The 21896-nt window shown below is 52.4% G+C and overlaps 11 protein-coding genes across 11 annotated transcripts; 3 read left to right on the top strand and 8 right to left on the bottom strand.

Moving 5' to 3' along the window:
* Positions 1 to 119: 119 nt before the first annotated feature.
* On the bottom strand, positions 120 to 2805 carry BJY04DRAFT_232283 (Zn(II)2Cys6 transcription factor; the record flags this gene model as incomplete). The annotated part of the gene is made up of 9 exons (XM_073719721.1): positions 120 to 547; positions 741 to 884; positions 939 to 1681; positions 1739 to 1818; positions 1877 to 1991; positions 2044 to 2149; positions 2202 to 2481; positions 2530 to 2676; positions 2728 to 2805. 9 exons carry the CDS (start codon positions 2803 to 2805, stop codon positions 120 to 122), a joined length of 2121 nt encoding a protein of 706 aa, XP_073565491.1.
* Positions 2806 to 3065: 260 nt separating this feature from the next.
* Positions 3066 to 5283, bottom strand: BJY04DRAFT_223790 (arylsulfatase; the record flags this gene model as incomplete). The annotated part of the gene is made up of 8 exons (XM_073717788.1): positions 3066 to 3783; positions 3830 to 3917; positions 3966 to 3979; positions 4039 to 4350; positions 4401 to 4577; positions 4635 to 4801; positions 4859 to 5167; positions 5218 to 5283. 8 exons carry the CDS (start codon positions 5281 to 5283, stop codon positions 3066 to 3068), a joined length of 1851 nt encoding a protein of 616 aa, XP_073565490.1.
* A 504-nt stretch (positions 5284 to 5787) lies between these two features.
* BJY04DRAFT_232281 (general substrate transporter) lies at positions 5788 to 7763 on the top strand (the record flags this gene model as incomplete). The annotated part of the gene is made up of 9 exons (XM_073719720.1): positions 5788 to 5916; positions 5976 to 6174; positions 6229 to 6337; positions 6390 to 6565; positions 6632 to 6888; positions 6936 to 7084; positions 7136 to 7280; positions 7349 to 7579; positions 7641 to 7763. The coding sequence occupies 9 exons, from the start codon at positions 5788 to 5790 to the stop codon at positions 7761 to 7763; spliced, it is 1518 nt and encodes a 505-aa protein (XP_073565489.1).
* Positions 7764 to 8658: 895 nt separating this feature from the next.
* On the top strand, positions 8659 to 9504 carry BJY04DRAFT_201367 (glucose-repressible protein Grg1). The gene is made up of 3 exons (XM_073713059.1): positions 8659 to 8946; positions 9033 to 9216; positions 9292 to 9504. Exons 1-3 carry the CDS (start codon positions 8932 to 8934, stop codon positions 9306 to 9308), a joined length of 216 nt encoding a protein of 71 aa, XP_073565488.1. The 5' UTR covers positions 8659 to 8931; the 3' UTR covers positions 9309 to 9504.
* Positions 9435 to 9739, bottom strand: BJY04DRAFT_201365 (uncharacterized protein). Its single transcript, XM_073713058.1, has one exon. It carries the CDS (start codon positions 9684 to 9686, stop codon positions 9468 to 9470), a length of 219 nt encoding a protein of 72 aa, XP_073565487.1. The 5' UTR covers positions 9687 to 9739; the 3' UTR covers positions 9435 to 9467.
* Positions 9740 to 9778: 39 nt separating this feature from the next.
* On the bottom strand, positions 9779 to 11244 carry BJY04DRAFT_201363 (uncharacterized protein). The gene is made up of 4 exons (XM_073713057.1): positions 10923 to 11244; positions 10750 to 10851; positions 10524 to 10686; positions 9779 to 10440 (listed from the first exon to the last, which is right to left on the bottom strand). The coding sequence occupies exons 1-4, from the start codon at positions 11175 to 11177 to the stop codon at positions 10094 to 10096; spliced, it is 867 nt and encodes a 288-aa protein (XP_073565486.1). The 5' UTR covers positions 11178 to 11244; the 3' UTR covers positions 9779 to 10093.
* Positions 11245 to 11912: 668 nt separating this feature from the next.
* Positions 11913 to 13076, bottom strand: BJY04DRAFT_232280 (alkene reductase; the record flags this gene model as incomplete). The annotated part of the gene is made up of 1 exon (XM_073719719.1): positions 11913 to 13076. The coding sequence occupies one exon, from the start codon at positions 13074 to 13076 to the stop codon at positions 11913 to 11915; it is 1164 nt and encodes a 387-aa protein (XP_073565485.1).
* Positions 13077 to 13466: 390 nt separating this feature from the next.
* On the bottom strand, positions 13467 to 14930 carry BJY04DRAFT_154121 (Kelch repeat protein). The gene is made up of 2 exons (XM_073708923.1): positions 14521 to 14930; positions 13467 to 14460 (listed from the first exon to the last, which is right to left on the bottom strand). The coding sequence occupies exons 1-2, from the start codon at positions 14678 to 14680 to the stop codon at positions 13607 to 13609; spliced, it is 1014 nt and encodes a 337-aa protein (XP_073565484.1). The 5' UTR covers positions 14681 to 14930; the 3' UTR covers positions 13467 to 13606.
* A 243-nt stretch (positions 14931 to 15173) lies between these two features.
* BJY04DRAFT_232278 (Zn(II)2Cys6 transcription factor domain-containing protein) lies at positions 15174 to 17609 on the top strand (the record flags this gene model as incomplete). Its single annotated transcript, XM_073719718.1, has 4 exons — positions 15174 to 15200; positions 15252 to 15320; positions 15371 to 16551; positions 16687 to 17609. The coding sequence occupies 4 exons, from the start codon at positions 15174 to 15176 to the stop codon at positions 17027 to 17029; spliced, it is 1620 nt and encodes a 539-aa protein (XP_073565483.1). The 3' UTR covers positions 17030 to 17609.
* BJY04DRAFT_232276 (Six-hairpin glycosidase-like protein) lies at positions 16949 to 19309 on the bottom strand. Its single transcript, XM_073719717.1, has one exon. The coding sequence runs from the start codon at positions 19149 to 19151 to the stop codon at positions 17100 to 17102; it is 2052 nt and encodes a 683-aa protein (XP_073565482.1). The 5' UTR covers positions 19152 to 19309; the 3' UTR covers positions 16949 to 17099.
* On the bottom strand, positions 18753 to 21123 carry BJY04DRAFT_201359 (uncharacterized protein). The gene is made up of 2 exons (XM_073713056.1): positions 20444 to 21123; positions 18753 to 20397 (listed from the first exon to the last, which is right to left on the bottom strand). The coding sequence occupies exons 1-2, from the start codon at positions 21041 to 21043 to the stop codon at positions 19468 to 19470; spliced, it is 1530 nt and encodes a 509-aa protein (XP_073565481.1). The 5' UTR covers positions 21044 to 21123; the 3' UTR covers positions 18753 to 19467.
* Between the last annotated feature and the right edge of the window lie 773 nt (positions 21124 to 21896).

Genomic DNA, 21896 nt, shown 5'->3' with positions numbered 1-21896 from the left:
ATCAACAATAGGAACTGTTGCGCCAAGAAAGGTTGGACGACACAGCTATAGGATGCAAGTTGAAATATCTCCCACGATCGTTCACAGCTGTTGTCCTAGAAGACCTCCGAGCCATGGTGCTAAAACGGCTCCGGAATGTCTGGCAGGTCCAGCATCCCGTCATCCAACTCCTCAAACGGCCATATCCAGTTCAGCGATGAAAAGACATGATCTGCGTTGTCAGGCTCTATCAGATCCTTCCACTGCTGCCCATCTCCTGTTAAGCCATGATCCCCCCGGTTCAAGTTTCGAGGTGCATCAGAGAGTATGGAAGAGCCGGGAACTTCAGCGTTGGAATTCAAGGAATTGGCCGATAGCGCATTAACATCGATCGCATCTAACCGCCGTGGTAAGGGGGTCGAGGGGTCAATCGAGTCTTTGTTGGAGGGATCTTCTAGGAGGATTTCGTCGTCTGTAGGTGGGATGTTCGCACGACCCATCTGTTTGCTGAGCCGTTCTAGCTTCGCTCCTCGGAAGTCGCGAAAGTCGTATTCAGCGGGATCGTGGCCTACATGGGACCGTTCACTGAGCAACGAGTCAGTATTTGATCAGAAATGAAGACGGTAAACATCTAACCTGCGCAGGAGATCGAGGTCGCTCTGATCCAGAAGGTGGGTGTACTGGCACCGCAGGAGTCGGTAGAGGGCCTCGAGATACTACAGTGAGTTAGCTTGCGTTACCTAGACGGCCAACGTGTCTACAGACTAAGATTCTTGTGAATTCTGATCTCTTGGTGATTGCCCTGATTGCCGTCAGAAGATGCGTGATTGCTTCCATCAGCTCCGGCGCTGCAGGCTCGATTGATGGATCTACCTGCGCCAGCCTGCGGGGTTCAAACAGTAAGACTATGTGCACATTAGCAGCACCCTTTTGCGGCTTCGTATATGCGATGGCCATACTCTCAAGTGCAACATATGACTGGATGCCGATATGTGGGTCGAAGGTAGTGTTGGATTTGAGGCCTTCGGCAACCAACGACGCGATGGCGAGCGCGTGCGCAATCCGACTGCGACGGGCTTGAACCACCAGCTCTAACTTGGTCAGATCCCGTGGATGTATTAATAGGGCCGCTCTACCAAGAATGATGAACAGATTGTGACGCAAAACATGCAATGTGATGAAAGTGATTCGCCGGTCGCGATGGAGAAACATGTTTTCCGCGGTATACTGGAACCTTCGTGGCAGGGCAGCCACAACCCCTTCGATGTCTGATTGGAGGTCTATCAGTCCAGCCGACAGCTTCTCGAGGCTTTGTTCCTGGTGAGACGCGCGGAACGCAAAATGCAGGGCGCGACGTCGGGCTGCCGCGGTGCGCAAGAGGTACGCAAACATATCAAGTGGCGCAGCAGGCACGCTATCGGAAATCGGATCGTGATACTCGCGGGGTAGCAAAGGCTCTGTCACGACCATATCATTCGCAAGAAAGCTTTGCTCGTCACAAGGTAATTGAAGTCGATAGGAGCGCTCGTCTGTGGTGTGGGAGCCGTAGCGACCACCATCAATCATCGAGTCTAGGTAGAAGGTGCACCATGCAACTCGGCGAAGAGCCTCTCGAGAAAGTAGCGGCGATAGACGGTGTTGAGACGGGAAATGTGCCGGATATGTCCGATCAAAGGTATGGAGAGACATCATCTGCATCATACTTGCATTCTCTTTAGTTCCAGCCACCATAAGCGGTTATGGAGTTAGCTGGACATACCGCGTACAGTTACCACTAAGTATCCAGGATGAGGTGAAATTGCCGCGGTTTAGCTCGTAGTGCTGCGCAAGTAGCATAGACTGCTCCGATTGTAAATCAATTCGGCCACGACAAGCGACTGAAATAGAATTCACTGACCATAAGTTGAATGGCCCCGAATCCTTGGTAAATTCGGGAGAAGAGAGATGCAATTGCAGTATCTGCCCAGACATTTGCTTTGGCCAAGTTTTCTGGCGTAGCAGGAGCGGCGAAGCTGCAGTCATAGTCAGCGTTGATTGGATATGGGTTCTTGAGCCAGAAATTACCGCATGGCACTAGCGATCATCATGAGGGTCAAATCCCGTGGAGCCTTTTGCTCGGCTAGAAGACGCTGAAAGTGGATCGGATGAATGAAGGCAAAGAAACCAAAGTCTGAAAGTGGGAGTCAGCTGAGGAAGTTTTCACCGACTTGCAGTACGCTCACGATGCACAGAAGAGAAGTATAGGTCAATCAGGCCCACAAGCTCTGTATGCTCTGGTAGCTGCCCTGCGGGTAACCGTGTAGGAAGCGCTTCATCTGTCAAGTCCAAATCGTTGGACGTCATTGTGGGAGTAGTGTTCTCGCTATTTAGCTGCCTGATGCTACCCTCTCCCAGGGCTGCCGAGGGGGATAGGGCTCCAGCATCGATCCCTGTCCTGACGCACTTGATGCCTAGGTCAACGCACTTGACACAAGATTTGCCGACATCTCCGACGCATTTAAGCTGTAAGGAAGTTAACTCGAGCAATCCAAGAGGGTAGCAGGTACATACCTTCTTCTCACGGCAGAATTGGCATGCCGTCGAGTTGGGCCTGCGTGACTGCCTCATCTTTGTTGCATCCTGAAGACCTGGCCATGTACATGGCCGATTTCCTCTCTGGCACTGGCCGCACTTAGGCCTATGCTCATCGCACTTCACCTACTCATCGTCGGTCAGGTGTTTGCTGCAGGTTGCGAGGCCAATTCCTACCTTGCGGGCTCTGCATGTATGGCAGCCGGTACGGGTTCTTTGTACCTTTTCCTTCTCCTTCCTGTTGTCTCCGACCATCCAGCTTTGTGGCGACGTGTTATCCATTGAAGAAGTTTCCTACCACGCCGCGTGGCCGACGATAAGGGGGAGTTGAGTGGTTTCCGTTTGAAAAGCGGAGATTCAGCGGCTCCACCAGGAAGAATTTGAATGGATGGTGTCATTTCGTCTCCAACCTGTGGTCATATCCCTACCCAGGTACTCAGGACGGTATGTGGAGGACTTGGATGGTTCTGTCCTTGTTCATATTGTGTGCGTACTAAAATTCTAGGGAACTTAAACTATATGCCCTGACAGCGAACAGGCTGTTCACCCCCTTTGGCCTCCATCCACGCTGTCTGCAACCCCATCTCATCCTCCCACAACTCCGGGGCTTCATCACGCCCTAACCCGGGAGCCACCGCGCTCTCGCCCCAGACAATTCCACACTCCACTACATACTCGTCCCAGCATTGAAGAAGCTCTTTGAGCTTGCCCGGCTCGGCTTCTGCCAGATTCCTTGTCTCTCCCGGGTCATCTGCAATATTGAACAGCTCCCATCCCTCATCGCCATCACCGGCGCCTCCTTGAGCCTTGGCAAAATGCACAATCTTCCAGTCTCCCTTCCGCAGAGCGCCTCGTGCAAAGAGCTCCCAACCAATCGGTTCTGTGGATGAGTGGATTGCCCACGTTGCATTATTTTCCACGCGCTCTCCACGAGCGAAGTACGGAACCCAAGATCTACCACGGACCGCGTGGACTTGTCGCCCGCGAAAGGTGGTTACTGTACGGTTGCCTTGACGTACCGCTGGTGGAAGTGAAACTCCTGCCAGCTCAAGGAACGTTGGCACAAAGTCCATCACCGTGGAAAACGACTGTTGGAATGATCCAGGAGATGCCGAGGGCATTGAATGTAGAGGGGGCTTCACAACGCAGGGTACCAGGATGCCCCCTTGAGATGGATAGCATTTGAACAGCCTAGATGGGGCAGTTGATGCCTGTGCCCATAACGGACCAAGCCTATTGCACGTCAGTCGATGTACCGTTCAGGGATGACAGCACCTACCAGGTGTACGAGTTCCACGCTCCGATATTCTCATAAGAGTTGTCATAGTACTTCTTTATCGCGGCGTCAATATTCTGTCCCATCACCGCTACCGACGATTAGCGATTTCACACCAGTTGACGAGTGGCTGACTCACGGATGGCTTCAAGTCTGTTGAAAGTATCGATATCAGCAATGGACTGTCCATTGGGGTATGTGGAGACACCTACGCAGCCCCTTCGGCCCCATTGTCGCTCATGAAAACGATGAATGTGTTGTCATACTCTCCTGTTCGCTTCAAATACTCTACCACCTTCCCGACATTGATGTCGATTGAGTCAACCATACCGGCGTATGTTTCCATCGCCCGACTAGAAAGTCTTCTCTGCTCCGGGGTGAGGTCATCCCATTCTTCCGAACCAACTCGAGTTGTTTCAACTTTGTGTGGCACGACTGCTTCGTCAATTATTCCCAGCTCGACCAGTCTCCGCAGGCGACGCTCTCGTAGAGCGTATGGCCCATCGTCGTACACTCCCCGATATCTACGGTCGCATGTCAGAGTGAACCCACTCACGGAATAAGAGAAACGGACTTATCACGCTGGGCTTTCGAGCACTGCAGTGGCCAATGCGGTGCGGTATACGGCAAGAATGAAAAGAATGGTTTTGATCGCTCGCCCTCCGTTCTCTCATCGAGAAACTTGATCAGTCGGTCGGTGTAGTAGTCCGTCGAGTAGAAACCCTCCGGGTCCTCAGTCGTATTAGGGGGTCTATGCGATACTTCGTCAGGACCACTACAGCGGCATAGTTATTGGCGTGGGACTAACATATCAACCTTCTTTCCCTCCTCCGCATGTACCGGTCGGCCACCAACAGGAAATCGTTCCTGGACTGGCTCCCACGCGTAGTGGTTACAGCACCCGGGCAACATGGCGAAGGCCTTTTGAAACCCTCTCTCCCAGGGCCCCTGGGTTGTGCGCATGCCTAAATGCCACTGCACGTATACTCAGCTCCAGTATCCTGCGAAGACCTCCAGGTTCAATGTTCCTACCTTCCCCGACATAACGGTGAAATACCCATGGCCCTCCAATATCTCCGGCAACGTAGCGACGTCTTGGTTCAAAAACCCTTCATACCCTGCTTTCCCCGAGAACCGCTTGGCGCCCTGTTCGGAGTGCTTATATTCAATCAGCACACCCAGTCCACCGAGGTGGGCATCTGTCCCGCTAAGCAACATTGCTCGAGTGGGAGAACACGCTGCTGCGGCATGATGGTTCAGCATACGGACTCCCTCGCTGGCTAACCGGTCGATGTTCGGAGTCTGGATCTCGGAGCCATAGCACCCTATATCGGAGAAACCCTTGACCGGTCAGTAAATATGCGTTTATCCTCACTGCGGGAGCAACTTACCAGGTCATCGGCTAGAATGAAGAGAAAGTTTGGCCGCTTCGGCGCCGAGTTCTGGGTGCTGCCCATGGCCGTTATACCCTATACAAGTTGTGAAATCCCACACAGGATGAGCTGAGGTAGAAATATCACCAAGAAAAAAGCAGTGATTTGTGAGAAGCCCATGACACGCCAGGAAACTCATTTCAATTAAGAGGGGGGTGCAGCTGCAGACGCATAGCCTCGCTCGGAGCGCAGAAGCTCGCTCGGAACGGCAGAGGCTCGCTCGGAGATATCGTGCGCGCTCCAAGCGAGAAACAATCAATTCCCTGCCACTGGTTGGGTCGAGATTACCCCAGGTTGTGGACTTATTGTGCCATCGGCGCTAACAGAAAATAGCCCTTACTGTGGATCCCTGCTTGGCTGTATGGGATTCTCCAAATGCTCAACCCAGGGGAGAGTACAAATGAGCCATCTTCGCTGCCATGATGAGAGAGATTATGGTACGAGACCTGTTGTGACATCGAACATCTCTCATCCTTGTTGAGACATCACATTTCATTGTTTGAGGAGAACGGTACTACCATCTTCACCATGGCTAGTCCACAGTCTGCGTGGTCCTTGGTGACCCCGATGCTGCTTTTCTCCTGCTTCTGTCTGCTCACCGGTGATATGCTGTTTGGATACGATACTGGGAGTTTTGGTGGTATCCTCGGAAACCCCGTAAGACGAACCTCTTACTCTTGATTCTAGCACTTGCTGATACAGGGGATTCTTTCTAGGGCTTCATCAGGCATTTTGGCAGCTACAATTCCGACACAGACAGCTACGCAATCGACTCGCTACACACCTCGCTACTATCTTCCCTGGCCTTTATTGGCAAGTTCATTGGCTGCTTCGCTGCTGGTCCGGCCATCGAGAGATATGGCCATCGTGTAGTGTTCTACGCTCTGTCGGTCATTTCAATCATTGGTGTTATCAGTGAGTGCCCCGTTTTCAGGTTCGGTGGTAGGGTATCACTCACACCTCTCTTAGTTGAGATCACTGCTGCCGATAAGGCCCCTGGTAGCGGCCGCTTTGCCCAGTTCGTTGTTGGCCGCATCATCGTCTACGTCTCTGTTGGTCTTGTTGAGGTCGATGTAACGTGAGTATACTATGCCACGCTCTATCTCGAATACGGCTAACGGTTTTGACAGAACATACCAGTCAGAAATTGTCCCAGCCTCGTTTCGCGGTCTTGTCGTGGTGTCTCTGCAGCTCTTTCTCGCAGCCGGGAGCCTGTTAGCAAGCGGTGTCAACAAAGCCTTCGAGACGACGACAAGCGGTGTGGGGTGGAAGACAGTCACCGGAGTTCAGCTCGTGTTCCCTGCTTGTATGCGGTCTTCCCCTGAGACAGCGTGCAAGATTTAGATTGCTGACACCATCTTCTCTTGTTCAGTGATCATATCTTTCATACCCTTTATTCCAAACTCGCCTCGTTGGCTGCTATCAAAGGACAGGGATCAGGACGCCATCAATTCACTGCGCCGCCTACGGCCAAAGGAGCATACTGAAAATGGCCAATGCGAAGTTGAGCTCCATGAAATCCGGGAAGGTCTTCATAACGAGGTCCATAAAGCCTCCTGGGGTGATCTCGTCCGCGGTACTAACTTCCGGCGAACCCTCATCGTCATCGTGTTTTACTTCTTTCAGCAGGTAAGCCATACCCCTCCCCCAAGAAGATCTCTATTAACAGATTGCAGGCTACTGGTCAAGCGTTTGTTTCTACTTACTCAACAAGGTTCTATCAGCAGAATGGCTTCGCCGAACACGCGTATACCTACCCTATCATCGGCTCGGTGCTCGGCATGGTTGCGATGTTTCCCGCCATGTACCTTGTCGACAACCTTGGGTAAGACAACATCCCAATAGCCGCAGTAGTTTTGCTCACATTACTCCCTAGACGCCGGTACACTCTCATCCTGAGTTATGTCCTGCAAGCTCTCTGGCTGTACCTCCTTGCAGGACTCGGAGAACATGTTGTCGTGGGCGGCGCATTGAAAAACACCATTGTTGCTTCCTTCATGTTGTATATGGTTTCTTACAACGTTTGTATCCCCAATCTCCCTATTCCGTGTTGTCTCAAACTGCATCGACTAACCAACACGGACCGCAGATCGGAGGTGCTGCAATCCCCTACCTCCTTGGCGCCGAAATCCCCAACGCCACACTCCGCGAAAAGACGCAGTCCCTCGGCGCCGCATGGAACGTCATCTGGGCATTCGTAACGAACTTTGTGATTCCTTATATGATGGCCGATATGGACGCTTTCCGTGTTGGGTGGGTGTTTGGGAGTGTTGCTGTCGTGGCGCTCGTGTATACGTTCTTTTTCCTACCGGAGACGAAGGTATGGTTCCACTTGAGGCGGCTTACTGGCATGAATACTGATCTTGGCTTTCCTACTCAAGGGTCGAACATTGGAGGAGGTTGATGCGATATTTGCTGTCCCGTTTAACCCCTTCCGACAGGCGGAGGTGTACTATCGGGATAATGACCGAGCGTCGAATAGCTCGAAGGGAGTCGACGCCTAGAACCGATCTTAAGCTCCCTGTAGTATGGTGGCATCTGTATGCGTTATAGTATAATAATGGTGATGGCTAGTTGTTCCGTATTGTCTTAGCTCAGCATTGAGATAGTCATCGCATCCAACGGTCCGAAAAATGTAGAATAAGCTAGAGGAGATCTCAGGCTACCATAGTCGTAGATTGACAAGTTTTTACTAACGCATTGCGCTCACTAACTAACATGTGCTTTATTGGTGCCATGAAGTCAGTAATTAGTAAAGGAGCCAGGAAATTATATATGTCTCTCTCACTTTCGTGTCGCAACCTTATCTCACGTACAGATAACGAGCTATTACAGTTTGAATCATAATGGTAAAGTTCTCGATCGCCTTACCCAGTAGCCCAAGGGACCACTTTTCGTAGGGGATTCGTAGCCTTTAGTCTATCGATGGATAGGGACCCCCCCCTGCTCCACCTGCACAGGAGTTCGTAATAGAAGCCCGCTGAATAGCTCCGAGGGCCGGGGACTCACTAATTTCGCAAGCTTAACGTCGAGCCTGTCGTAATCAAGTGAGCAGAACATGCTCATCCATACTCTGTAAAAGAATACCGGGTAGTTGGCTGAACCTCGATCCCAGAGCTGTTGGAGCAACTGCACTGCCTCTTCGGTCTTCGGAGTCGGCTGGTTGCACATGGATTTCTGCAGTAGCTATACTGTACGAAAATCCAATAGGGCTACAAAAGGCGAGTGGTCGTGAAGAACGCATGTAAGCCATAGACGTAGATGGAGATCGGATCGGATCGGTGGGGGAGTGACCGAGTGATGGGGCTGAGCCGCGGCACAGCAGAAACAAGAACTCCAGGGTCTATATTCAATGATCCATACAGTTCCATGCCATCGATTCACACACGCTGGTTGGTTATTCTCCCCAACAAGAACCAGGGGTAGGACGGGATGACGTAGGGTTGCGTCAGCGGCTCCATTCGGGACCTGATTCCGGGGTACTCCTGGGATGACGTCATGCGTCATACCTTCTGCAACAAACACAATATTTAAAACACCACCTTCACCCTCTTCACCCTCTCTCTTCTATCTTCAACACCAACACACAACAGCAATCAACCAAACAAGCTTCCTCACACATTCTACCCTCTCAACAACAAATCCTTTAATCAACCACACTCAACCACCGCAATGGAGACCATCAAGGTGCGTACCATCTTTCCCCTCCGCACATCAACAGTACCCCTCTCATCTTAACTGAACTTCATACTAACATAACCTCCCACCTCTAGAACACCGTCAACTACGTCTCCGAGACTGTCCAGGGCGCCGGCGCCACCGCCTCCAAGGAAGTCAACAAGGAGGTCGCCAAGGACAACAACGCCGACCTGACCACCCGCGCCACCGCCGCCAAGGACGCCCTCTTCGACAAGAAGGACGAGCAGGTCCATAACGCCCAGGCGGATGTCCACAAGGGTATGTCGTGATCTTTGGTTTCTCTGTTGAGTTGATGGATGCTGTGGACGGTTGCTAACGTTTCATGTGGTGTAGAGGCCGCTAAGCACTAAGTGCGCTTCTCTCTTCTTGACGACCACAATCACACAGGGAATGGTTATGGGAATGTGAATGGCGATGGAGCAAACTGGAGTTAGGGAATTTGCAGTCAGCTGGAATGGCATGGCATGGCATGGCATGGCATGGGTGGTTTAGCGTTTTTACAAGATGAATTAGTTACGAGACGAATTGAACTGAAGTGAACTCAGATGTTTCCTCTTCATTTGGTTTTCCATTATTTGATTCGGTCTGGCGTAGACGGTCGCAGGCAAAACAAAACACGAAAGTATTATATGATAAAGTGACACTGAAGGACAAAGAGTGCTCCGCCCAATGCGCGTTGTCGAGATTTGGGAAGGATATCTCAGGAGTCGAGCTTCAGCGATTACCATTATTCCCTTTCTCTAACTTACTTTGACGGAGAGAAATGAAACCCAGCTGAACCCGGCGATCTTAACAACTACGCTTCGGTCTCCTAATAGTAGCACGAGATGTGATGGAGTATAGTCTCTATCGCTAACCAGCAAGGCGTATGCAAATGCTTTCGAGATCGGACCTCGTAGTATCTTTGTCTATATTATGAAGAGTAAGTCACACGCCAATCTATCATTCTATATAACATCAAACGTGGTAACGAGCGTAAAAACCGGCTATGCCATGGCTACCCTATGCAATGCAAATGCAACCCAGGAAGAACAGTCAGACAGCAACAAGAAAACCAGAAACCCCACCTAGAAACCTATGCCATCTATGCATGAAACCAAACATCATACTCTCATCTCACCATGACCACAGGCATTTAAAACCGATCAACATCCCCCGCCCTCTTCAACCCCCTCACCCGTCCAAAAGCACCCGCACCATCCCTCTTGCGGTTCCTCGCAAAGACAATCGTCTCGGAAGGCTCCAGCCTCTTCCCGCACTTCCCACCGGTCTTCAACACATCACCATAGATAGCCTTAACCGCGGTATTCTGGTGCATAATCTTATCAAAGTCCTTGTTCGCACCGGGGAATCCACCGGGGACATTAATGTCGTAGACTGCGATAACGGTGTTCTGCGCGACGTTCTCGATGTGGTTTGTCTGCGCGTAGTTGTCTGGCACGTGCGAGTCGAAGGCGTAGGCGTTTAGGTAGGTTGGGTTTTCTAGTGTCTGTTAGTTCTAAAGTCTGCCTGAGATGGGATGGGATAGGATGATAGGAATAACAGAAGAAAGTGGGGAGACATACTGTTTGTCTCAACGCCATCAAAGCCCTTCAAGACGTCCAGGCTGTGGCCTGTTTCATGCAGGTAGACGTTTACGTTCTTCTCGCCGAAGAAGACGACGTTGCCGTTGCGGTCGTTGAAGGCGCCGTTGCCGTCCGATGAGGGGAGGAGCATGACGTGGCGGGTCTATAGTACGTTAGCTAGCAGCTCTATTTCAGATCGGAGATAATGGGATAGGGGTAAGCATACCCAGTCACGGATTCCAGCGGGGACTTTGCCGAATGTGCTGGCTGCTGTCTGGATGCTGCTCTCTGCATCTTTGTGCCGGCAGAAGACCCATTTTGTGTTGCACTGTTGAGGATCGAATTGTCAGTTCTCAGGTAAAGAGGGGTGGTGCAGGTGGGTGTGGGTGTGGAACGTACGTCTTCGTATAGCACGTCGTAAACTTCAATCTCTGACAGTGGATGGTCATAGCTCTGGGCGTGGGTCCTGCAATCGTGGGGGATTTTACCCGGCGTCCATGGAAAGATGGAGTAGCTCTTTCCCGGGAGATTGGCTTGGTTGCCGGCTAGCAGGTAGTCGAGGTCGTCGGAGAGGGCAGGCTTGGTTAATTTGTCCGCGGCGCTGGCGGCAGCCACCAGCGTCAAGACAGAGGCGAATTTGAGGATGGACTTCATTGTGCAGTAGATCGTGAAATATGTGAGGGAGATTCGTGATTGTTGACTTGTTTAGAAGAGTGATGCTGTTTCTGATGATCGTTACTTGTTCCTGGATACCAGCTTGCTTTATAGCATGCAAAAGGACATGCGGTTCCGTTGAGTGGACCCAATAGGAGGCCTGATTGCTATTCTTGTGCCCGTGGTGCTGCGGTGAAGACTCAGCCCCAGGCCCGGCGGGACGAGGTTGGCCCTAGCTTGGCGGTCCCGCCCCATACAGGATGCGGCTGTGCGAGGCTCGTGGACATCCAACCAGTAGAATGTACTATCACAAGAGCTTGGCGTTGTAAGATCTTGTGCTGGCGTTCTGTAGTCTAATGCGCTTGGCCCAGTGATGCTATGTATGGAGCCACCCACCAAGGCCCGCTGCGGCAACACTCAGATCTCACACAGCACAGTTGGAGCTAACTATAGATATTTTTGGTAAAGCGACATCTGTAACATCTGAATCTCGATAGGTCATGTGCGTCGGACATTATGACACGTAAATTGAGTACTGCGTTTCCATGCGTACTAACAGACTGTTGACAGTGTGAGGGAACCATCCTCTATTTGATCATCGGCGTGCTTCTAACGCATGGCCCTCTTGTAGGACAGCGCTCTATTTGTAGTAGCGAAGCTATGCAAAATTACTTGACCTAAAGTCCCACACATGCGTTCAGTATACAGCAATTTTCATAATTCGTTTCTGTCCACTCAATGACCATCCACGTGTGCGGTGAGCTTGTTGCTAAACGGGTAGTCTGTATATCCAGCCTCCTGCCGAGGAGTGTAAAATGACGCCCGATCGTACTTGTTGAGCTCTAACCCCTGCTGCAGACGCAGAGGCAAGTCCGGATTCGCCAGGAAATGCCGCCCAAAAGCAACAGCAACATTGTACTTCGCATACCCCCCATCCACAGCCTCACGAGTATTGTGAGCATTATACCCCCCGGCAACAATAACAGGCGCCTCCGTCCCCCAAGCCTCCAAAAACGGCTCCAAGCCTTCCACCTTAACTGTATCCACATTGTTAATCACCCTCGATTCCACAAGATGCAGATACGCCAGCCCCAAGTCCCTGAGTTTTCTCACCATCTCCACAAACTGCGGCACCGGGTCTGTCATCTTCATCCCCTGCCATGTATTCCACGGACTCAGCCGAAACCCAACCCTCTCCGCCCCAACAACACTAACAATCCTCTTCGCAACCTCAACAGCAAACCTGGACCTCGCTGCCACACTCCCTCCCCACCCATCACTCCGCTGATTCGTAACATCCTGCAAAAACTGATCAACAAGATACCCATTCGCCCCATGAACCTCCACCCCATCAAACCCCGCCTTAATCGCATTCCCCGCCGCAATCCCATAATCCTCTATAATCCCCCAAATCTCCTCGTCAGTCAACTCTCTAGGAACCACCCGCTTCGCTTCTGCTCCAGTTCCATCCCTCGGCATCGGAATCGCACTTGGCGCGCACACCTCCCCCCCATCCAAACCTTCAACCCTCGCCGCCCGCCCGAGCGCAATCAACTGACAGAAAACAAAACACCCCCTCGCATGCACTTTATCCGTAACCACCTTCCACCCCTCGATATGCTCCTCATCCCACAGCGCCGGCGCATTCGGCATCCCGCCGGCTCCTGCCCGCGGCGAGATCTGCGTTGCCTCGGCGATGAGCAGCGTTCCGGGTGTGGATGCGCGCTGGGCGTAGTACTCGGCCATCATAGGGAGAGGCACGTGGGATGGTGAGCAGCGGTAGCGGGTTAGCGGGGCGAGGATTATGCGGTGCGAGAGGGTTAGGGGGCCGAGGGGGAGGGGGGTGAAGAGGCGGGATTCCGTTGAGGTTGTAGGAGGTTCAGCTTCCAGGGAACCCATTGTGATGTGAATTTCGAGCGATTTCGATTGTGCTTGGTGTGATTCTAGCTTGGAAAGGGGAGTAATTGTTGTTCAGCGTGGGTTGGGGCTTAGGGGGCATTAACTACATGGAGGGTTGCACGGCGGCCGATATCGTACGAGATAACGCGATGTTTGAACCCTATCCTTATCTTGATCGACTACCCTACTCCAACAGCATTGACTTAAATAGTTGGAGACTGAGTTGGGGTGGTAGATTTGGAGACAGATCGGAGGTCCGATGATAAGATCGGGGTGACTCCGTGGAGTTGTTCAGCGATCGGATCCGGATAGTTAGCCAATGGACGCCCACTATTAGAACTTGTACGGTAAGTTGAGCAATAACAGGTCTCTGTAAATCTATCTGCTGCTGGGCACGAGGGTTCATATTTGGCTAGTATACGCGAAAGTCCTATACATAATTGCCGATTGCTGTAAAAAGTAGTGCAAAGCTCCCGTCCCCTCTGCTATCACGTACGGCAAACGACTGTTGCGATTGATGATTGCTATCTCTAAAACTTCAGCAACCACACATCACCCAGCCTATCATTCGACTCAGCAAGACCCCCATGGACAACAATGCTGGAAGACTCTGCAGTGCCGAGCACATCCGCATCGAACCATCCCCGCGCAGGCGGCGTATTCCCATCTTCCCCGTCAATAACCACCTTCGTCCACACACTAGACTGAATATCAAAAGCCCAAACATCCGAGAGCATCTTTCCAGCGCCCTGATGTCCCAGACTACTAGGGTCATGCTCGCCGAACATGGTCACCAGGTAAGGCTTTCCGACAATCTCCAGAGCTAGGAGACAGCTCACACTCCTCGGAGTCGGACCCTGAATTCCGTCTGCAGAGTACGTGATAGTACTCCATTCATTTCCCGAAATATCAAACACATCCAATGCCCCGCCTTGCTCGGTCTTCCCGTCGAAGCCATTCATGCGATAGATCTTCCCAGCGGAATACGCGATCGATGTCCCACCTCTTTCAGACCCGGGAGCGGGGGGTAGCTCAGTCCATGTCTGGGTGTTGATATCAAAAGACCAGAGATCACGCAGCCGACCGTTCTCGGGACAGCCAGCGTGCAGGAAGATAGTGTTCTTCCCGTCGTTCGTGAGAGCGTGGTAGCTGCGCCCGGCGGGGTAAGGTGCCTGACTGTCGGCTAGCTTGAGGTCGGCCCACTCGCCCTTTGCATCAAAGACCCAGAGGGACCCGTGTTCTTCAATCGGGGCCATAGCGACTCCGCCACGGCCAGAGAAGATGTAGATCTTGCCATCTAGTGCGGTCGAGGCGGCGCCTACTCTGGGCTGCGGGGTGTTTGGGAGATTTGTGAAAGAGGAGAAGTTGTTATGCGGCTCGTCGCCTATGAGTCGTCTGGTTAGTGCTTTGTCTTGTGCTCATGAGGATGCTGTGCTGTGCTTACCAAGCTTAAGCGACAAACGGTGCACCGCCGAATCAACGGGCTCGCGAGGACGAAGCTCTCCGCCGTAGATGAAGGCATCTTGGTCGAGGACTGCGAGGGTCTGTGAGGACCTCTTGATTGAGGCGTCTTCGGCTACTTCAGTCCACTTGGCGTGTACCATGATGCAAAGTATAAGTTAGTGATTGTGAGAAGGAGATGATGTTGTCGTGTGTTCTTGTCGACGTCGGGAACCACATATATATATCATATCATAGTGGGTCCAGTGCATCCGGTATTCTTCACGGTCAGCAAGGGAAATAGAAGCAGAAAGGAGTCCCAGCGAGCAGTAAGTCGCATAGAAAGCGTTGTATGATGACAATAACGATCACACTTCGTCGTTGATCAGACCCGTGGACGGCGTATAATTTGACCAAATCGGGTTAGACGAGTCGCGCAAGGTCCTCGAAAGTGGGGGCAGAGTGAGTGCTTCATTCTCTTCACTTTCACCAACTCCAGAGCTGCTGAGATCAGGCCACTCCTCGTGATTGACGCTTTCGAGCATAGTCAAGGCCTTAATTTGACGCTGTTCCAGTTAATTCCACATTGACATCACGCCATGAGGGAGCTCCAGCGGGGTTGATCCCAAGACGAACCCCTCAAAGGGATAGGATATCATGCCGCAGCCTCTGCTTGGGCGCGAGGTATACGCTCAATAGGGACTCAAAATGAACGATGAGAAATCCCGCAAGAAGTCGGAAAAGACGCGAAAGATCCGACGAGCTCACACAGGCTGCCGACCATGTCGCCGAAGAGGCAAGAAGGTAAGTGGCCGAGTCCTTCGTAACTACTCAGTATCTAATTGGTTATTTAGTGTGATGAGGCGAAACCTTCTTGCGGTGCCTGCGTGAGATTGGAATACGCATGCAGCTATGGGGTTGACTTTTCATTTCGGAATGTGGACAGCAAGTCGTATCAGCGATGCTCGGACATCAAGATCCCGCCTCCGCAATTCAAAACTCAGCCGGATGCTATCATGCGGAGTTCTCCTGACCTACATTTGCAGACTGTGTCGCAGCTGAACGCCGACTCCAACCTGGAGGTGCACTATATGGATCACTTCCAGCGCCACGTGCTCCATCTCATACCCGCTTCCTCGCTCTGTTTTACCGAACAGGCCTTGCAATCGCACCATGTCCGCGCTGCAGCTCTTTGTATCTCGGCGTCTAATATCTCAATGCTCAACGCCCAGGTGCAAATACGCAAGCCGTCTTCTGACTCAAGAAGACTGGTATCCAGTCCCATCGTCAGCAATATGCATCACATGCAAGCGCGGAAATATCACTCCCAAGCGCTGCGATACTGCTACAATGGCGACTTCTGCAACGCTGTTTACGACCCACCCGGTGTTCTGACCACACTTGTCCTCCTTGCATACTATCACCATGCGTCGACATCGCACCTCCACTTCCGGCACGCAGTTTGGGCTACTCTCTTCTATGTTGCCCGCAACAGAGACTCACTAACTTCTTCTGTCGAAGGGATATCTGCTCTTCAAATGTGGTATCGACTATGCGTCTCCCATCGTCTGGGCAAGCCCCCAGCATTGCTCCTTGAAGGCGAAGGAGAGAGCACTTTCGGACCGAATCGCTATCCAGATTCTTTCGAGCATGTGTATCTTGGATGTATTATGGGTCTCAGCAGCAATGATCTCATCTACGACATTCTTATCAAGACCATTGAAATCCGCACGAGGATTGTTGTATTCCGAGCGGTGGCGGGCCAACACGGCATATCTGAAACAGACCGTGGAGTTAGCACTGTTGCTCACGATCTTCTAAGTAGGCTTCTTAGGAACGAGGAGACCGTAGAGGCAGATATTGAAGCAGCGCATATTTCCGTGCGTGGCTGGCATCTACTCGGCCTGCTGGATGTGCAGAGACAGAGACTGGGGGTATGGAAGTCAAGACTTACTCACGAATGGCCTACCTTAGCGACATTTCCAACGCACCGCGACACCATGAATGCTCTTTACTCGTATCTGTGCGAACTAATGTTCGAAGAGTGCCAATGTTACGCTGGGCCGGGCTCGCCCTCAGATACTCTACATGACCTCGCCCAGTCCACCCTAAAAGTCATCAACACCCTGGACCTTACCCAATCAGCAACAGCCGACATCTACACCTTCAGCTTGACAGAGGTTCTCCTCCAATTCAGCCTGATATACAAATCTACTGCCGCATTTAGCTACATCATGGACGAGCTGTGGCCGGAGCTCGAGAGGAAAGCAAGGGGATACGAGCACTCGCATTACCCGACGCATCTCGCCAAGCGCACCATCAACCTGCTGGCAGATTACTGGGCTGATGGTAGTGAGGTGATATTCGTCATGCCTGCCGTGTCAGAGGAAGTAGCAAAGGCCAAGCTGCTAGATATCTACGAGCCGGTTGACATTGTGGTTTGCGGTTTTGAATATAAAGAGGATGCTCAATTGGTAGGTCGATGGTTCGTTGAGAAGGTGGCTTTGCCATGACAGTTATTGAAAGACCCATCATCTACTCAAACCCTAGACAACAACTTGTCTAGCCCGTCTACAAAGCAGTCTAAAACAACTTGAACTCCACCAGCCTCACCTTCACCCCCTCCTGAGGCGTAAACACCAACCTCACCCTCTGTGCGCTGACCACATCGAAGCTGACATCTGTGATACCATTACCGACGGCATCCGGATACTCGCCCTCGCCCTCAACCTCAACCTCAACCTCAACCCATCCATCGCCACTTTCAATCTGCACCTTATACTCCCCTGGAACATCCACATTGCTCTCCTCATGCACCGCAAAGGCAATCTCCGCCCTTGTAACCTCCAGGGTCTGTCCTAGATCAACCTCGAACCAAATCTCATTTCCATCCCCAACGGGCGTATCCCACCAATTCACAACCTCGGGATAAAACCACACCCGTCCATCAATAACATTGTGAATTGCCGCCGCATCAACACCTTCCACCGAAACGCTGCCGATAGGGAACTCATCCTCCGGGCCTAGCTGAATCGACACCGCAATCGGCTCGTCGAACACAGGCGGATCAGCGCGCGAGATATCAACCGTGACTCTGGTCAAACTCTCCTCAGTAGCAACAACCTCCCCATCAACCTCAACCACCAACCCCTTCGTCCCATACCGCTCCCCATACTTATCCCACTGCACCGCCACATCCCTTCCATGATAAACCACCCTTTCAAGTCTGAAGTACTCCACACTCTCCCCATCAGCCAACGGATTAACCTCAAGCACATCATCCTCCCTCGGTCGAATCCCCACAAACCCCGAGATAACCTGATCGACGAACCCGGAATGGAAATAATGCGGCGACCTCACCAACCCCACAATCGGCTCCCCGGAATCGGCATCATAGTTCTCCTCCAGATTCAAGATTCCGCCATAATTCACATTATAATGCAACTCCGCATACTGCGTCAGCAGCGCATTATACTCCTTCCTCCCGACAACCCCCTCCGCCGCAGAAACGGGATAATGATCCAACAAATTCGCCAGCCCCGTCAACACCTGCGTCGTCTGGTACGGCCACGCCGGTCCATTCCACTGACACTCCCGATTCTCCCCTTCATACCGATACTGCACCATATAATACTCATAGCTCGGCTCATTCGTCCTCATCCCTTTCGCCCCCGCAAGTCTCTCACCATCAAGCAAATGCCCCCAAGCGCTAGCATACTCCACCTCATCATCAACAAGATCATGCGTCCAGGGGACATACCCGACCAACTCCCTTCCCCTAATCGGATCCCAATAGGTGACATTCTCATTATCGACCTGAAAGCGATCAATAAAATGCCCCAGCGTCTCATTCCACAGATGCTCCAGCACAAGACCCTTGATCGTTTCCGTTTTCTCCGTATATTCATCCGCAAGAGCCTGATCACCACTCAGCTCGGCAAGACTCGCAATCGCCCGTGCATTCGCAAACTGATAAGAATTAATCGACGGGCGGAACGCATGCCCCCCCAAAAACCCATCATACCCACCACTTGCATCAATACTGGCAATGGTATACTCCGTCGCATCCGTCAGCGGCTGAATATAAAACAGCCCCTTACTGTCATCATACCCACCGATATCAAGGGTATCATTCCAAACATTCCAAACCCTCTGCATCTCACCCAACCTCGCTGCCGCGTCGTCTAACACGCCATCAACCAGAAACCCCTGATAGACGCCATCGGCAATAACCTCGGAGAACTGCGTCGGGTTGGTCTGCGGGCCGAGCAGGATATCGGCGTAGTTTTCCTTGAAGCGGCGGTCGCGGCACCAGCGGGCTTCGCGGAGGTGGTAGTTTGCTGCGTTGATGAGGATTGCGTAGGGGTGAGTTTGCCAGCCGACGTCGGTGATGAATTCGGTTGTTAGGTAGCCTAGGCTGCCGAGGTCGCGTTGGTGCGAGCGGAAGAGGGACCAGCGGTAGTAGTAGACTTCTTCGAGGGAGGTGAGGGAGGTTTCGAAGAGGGGGATGCGGTCTAGGTACCAGGGGGCGTCGGCGGAGAAGTAGTGGGTTGTGAGGGATGAGGCGTTGAGGGCTGTGGTGGGTTGGAGGAGAGTTGCAGTTGCTGCTAGGGGGAGGAGGTGGGTTGGTTTCATGGCTGAAGGCTCTGGAGCGAAGAAGATGGGTTTGGTTAATTGGTCTATCTGTGGTTATCTAGCGTCTATTTGTATACCACCATCTAAAGACAGACGAGACGGACCCCCGCAACCCCATATTAACCGATGAGGGATTCTCCAGGAACGAAACAACCGATTGGTCTCCGCATTGCTGATCATGCTTGGCCATGATGGAGTGAGAATGTTGTCTCTGCACCCCGCACGGAGTTTCTGCAGATTGATCTCCTGTGGAGAGACAATTCTCCGACGATCATGCAACATCGCCCTCAACCTCTCACGGGGCGATTGACGCGACTCAGAGACAAATGTGCTTCCGGAAGATTTCGTCACAAACCTCGTTCTCACAGCGACCAAGGAAGCACGTTCGACACCAGTCCGCTGCGGTCGATTCGATCCCACAGACGAAACACCATGCCGGCATGGATCCGTGGGACTCGGCAGCCTTGGAGAGCTGGGCACGGTGTTTCTTGCTCTGAACGCCAAAGACGTATGTCTCGAGGTACTTGATATCGACGTAGGGAGCGTCGAGCTTGGGTAGCCAGCGGACGAAGGGGCAGCGTCTTCGGATTCCCGACATGACGTTCATTTCCATCGACGTTTCCCTGTCGATGACCATAATCCCACCAAGGCCATACACGGGCTCGCTCGGATGATACTTGTGGATAACGTGGCACAGCGCCTCTCTGATTTCCAGGCTCCGAGTAGGCCAGTCCTCTAGTTTCGCAGTGTATAAGACCCCAAGGGCATCGAGCAGAACCGGCAACACAACCGGTCGGCTCACCAAGGCACGCCAGTACATGATCGTCTGGAGGATGTCGCTCTCCTTTATGAATGCTAGGGGACGGGTTATTGGCGTGTCGAAATTGATCGCCAGCCCACTCACCCCTAAGCCCTTGCCAAATGCCACGAGATCGGGCTTGTCGTCTCCATACTCCGGTCGTTGAAAAGCAAAGGGCGCTCCGCAACGAATGGCTGTGAGAGCCTCGTCCACAATCAGCCACATCTTCTGCTCTGCGCAGCATTTCTTGAGCAGTTTGAATCGGTCGGGCGAGATGATCGCGCCGTCCTCGGTGCTGACCATGTCCACGACGACTGCCACACAGCCTGCTTTCTTTGCCTGCGCAAGGGACTCATTGAGTGTCTCCGCGGAGTCAGACATACGGACTGTGACTGGCCTCGGCCCGGATGCGATGATCTGAATCTCCCATTCTTTCGACTCGTGGGCCTACACCGGGATTAGCTGTGAATGTAAATGCGATCGTGGAGCCTACCAAGGGCCCAAACGCCGCACCATAGATTCCCTGGATCGTGGCAAACCGCGGGGAGTGGACATGCAGCTCATTCCATCCTAGGTAATTGAGCACGAAGTTCTGAATCTGCTTGCCATCTTCCGTTGGCAACGAGCTCGGTGCAAGGTCGGAATTGTTCAGTACGACGGGGCAGCTGGAACAAGTGTTCAGAATCAAACTGGCGACAGTAGTCGGCTGCAGAGCGTCGCTGACATGGGCGTGCAGCGAGATGGGGTAATACCCCTGGAAGAAGTCTTGAAAAAGCAGGGTGTATTCAGAGAGCAGGCTGTGGTATTGTCGCTCTACCTTGACCGGACACTCGCCGTATTGCTGCCACAGGTCGCGGATACGAGGGTGCTTCAAAGTACTCTCGCCGGAATAGACGCACCCCCACGAATTGTGAAAGTCGTGGTCCGGCAGTGGCGTCGTCAAAGCGCCATGGCCAATGCCATTCGCTCCATTCGATCCGTTCATTTCTCCCATTGCGGCGGCGGGGGTGTGGTAAGAATAGGACTTGTCCACTCGATTTTGGTTCCAGCTGAAAGATGCAGCAGACCCCTGGTTTATAAAGATGACCCACATCGATGATCATTTTGGCCTTCATTCCGCGGTGTGCCTCGACGTCCTGACTGCAGACAAGAACAAAGAGAGGTGATCGAATACATCTGGGCACATTAGAAACAAGTCTCTATCCGTCGGCTGCGCGGTGATCAGCTCCGGCCAGGCCTCCTCACCCCTCAGCTCGCCATTATTGATTACGGCCAGTGAATTGGCTTGGGCTGGCCTCGTGTAACGCCTAGTACTGCAGAAATGTGGACAATGCGCAGTTCATGCATCCTGCAAATCCGATTCGATGAGAGAGACCAGCTCTGGCGCTAACCATGCAAGTTCCAGGTCCCCACGGACGTTTGATCCTACCCCTGTCGCTGGTGGCTAGCTGTTAGGTTCGCGCCGAGGCAAGACAATGGACCGTCAAGCAGGCTAGCAGTTTTCGCTGCAATCCTCCAAGAGCTGGCCGGCCATGTGAACGATTGGTGCTGAGCCGTGGCCTCGTTTTGCATGATCGACCTGACAATGAGCTGCTGCTTCCCCATTGACAAGGACCCAGCCAGCCACGCTCTTCCTGTTTTTGTGCGCGTCCTGCTGTGTAACTCGCTCAATGCGGAGAAGCGGCCATCGTCACTCTGCAAAGCACTCTTCATTTGTGCTATCTGTACCTGACCGTCCTGAAGATGTTTGCGCTGTCTCTAACTCCAACCTGGATTCTGTAGAGGACCTTTATACCTCACAAAAGCATTGTCCAATTTATATCTCATCGCTCTAGCTCATTTCTAGCCCTCGCCATGTCTCCAGCGTTGCTAGACGCCCAGCATCAAGAAGAACGCATACCGCCATGCCTCTTTCCGACAGCCAGTTCTTCTTCCTCGGAGTCAAC

The sequence above is a fragment of the Aspergillus karnatakaensis genome (genome assembly GCF_047715665.1).
Source record: "Aspergillus karnatakaensis strain CBS 102800 unplaced genomic scaffold BJY04scaffold_78, whole genome shotgun sequence".
Classification (NCBI taxonomy): domain Eukaryota; kingdom Fungi; phylum Ascomycota; class Eurotiomycetes; order Eurotiales; family Aspergillaceae; genus Aspergillus; species Aspergillus karnatakaensis.
Note: the sequence above shows the minus strand (reverse complement) of the source record. Positions and strands in the feature narration are given on the sequence as shown.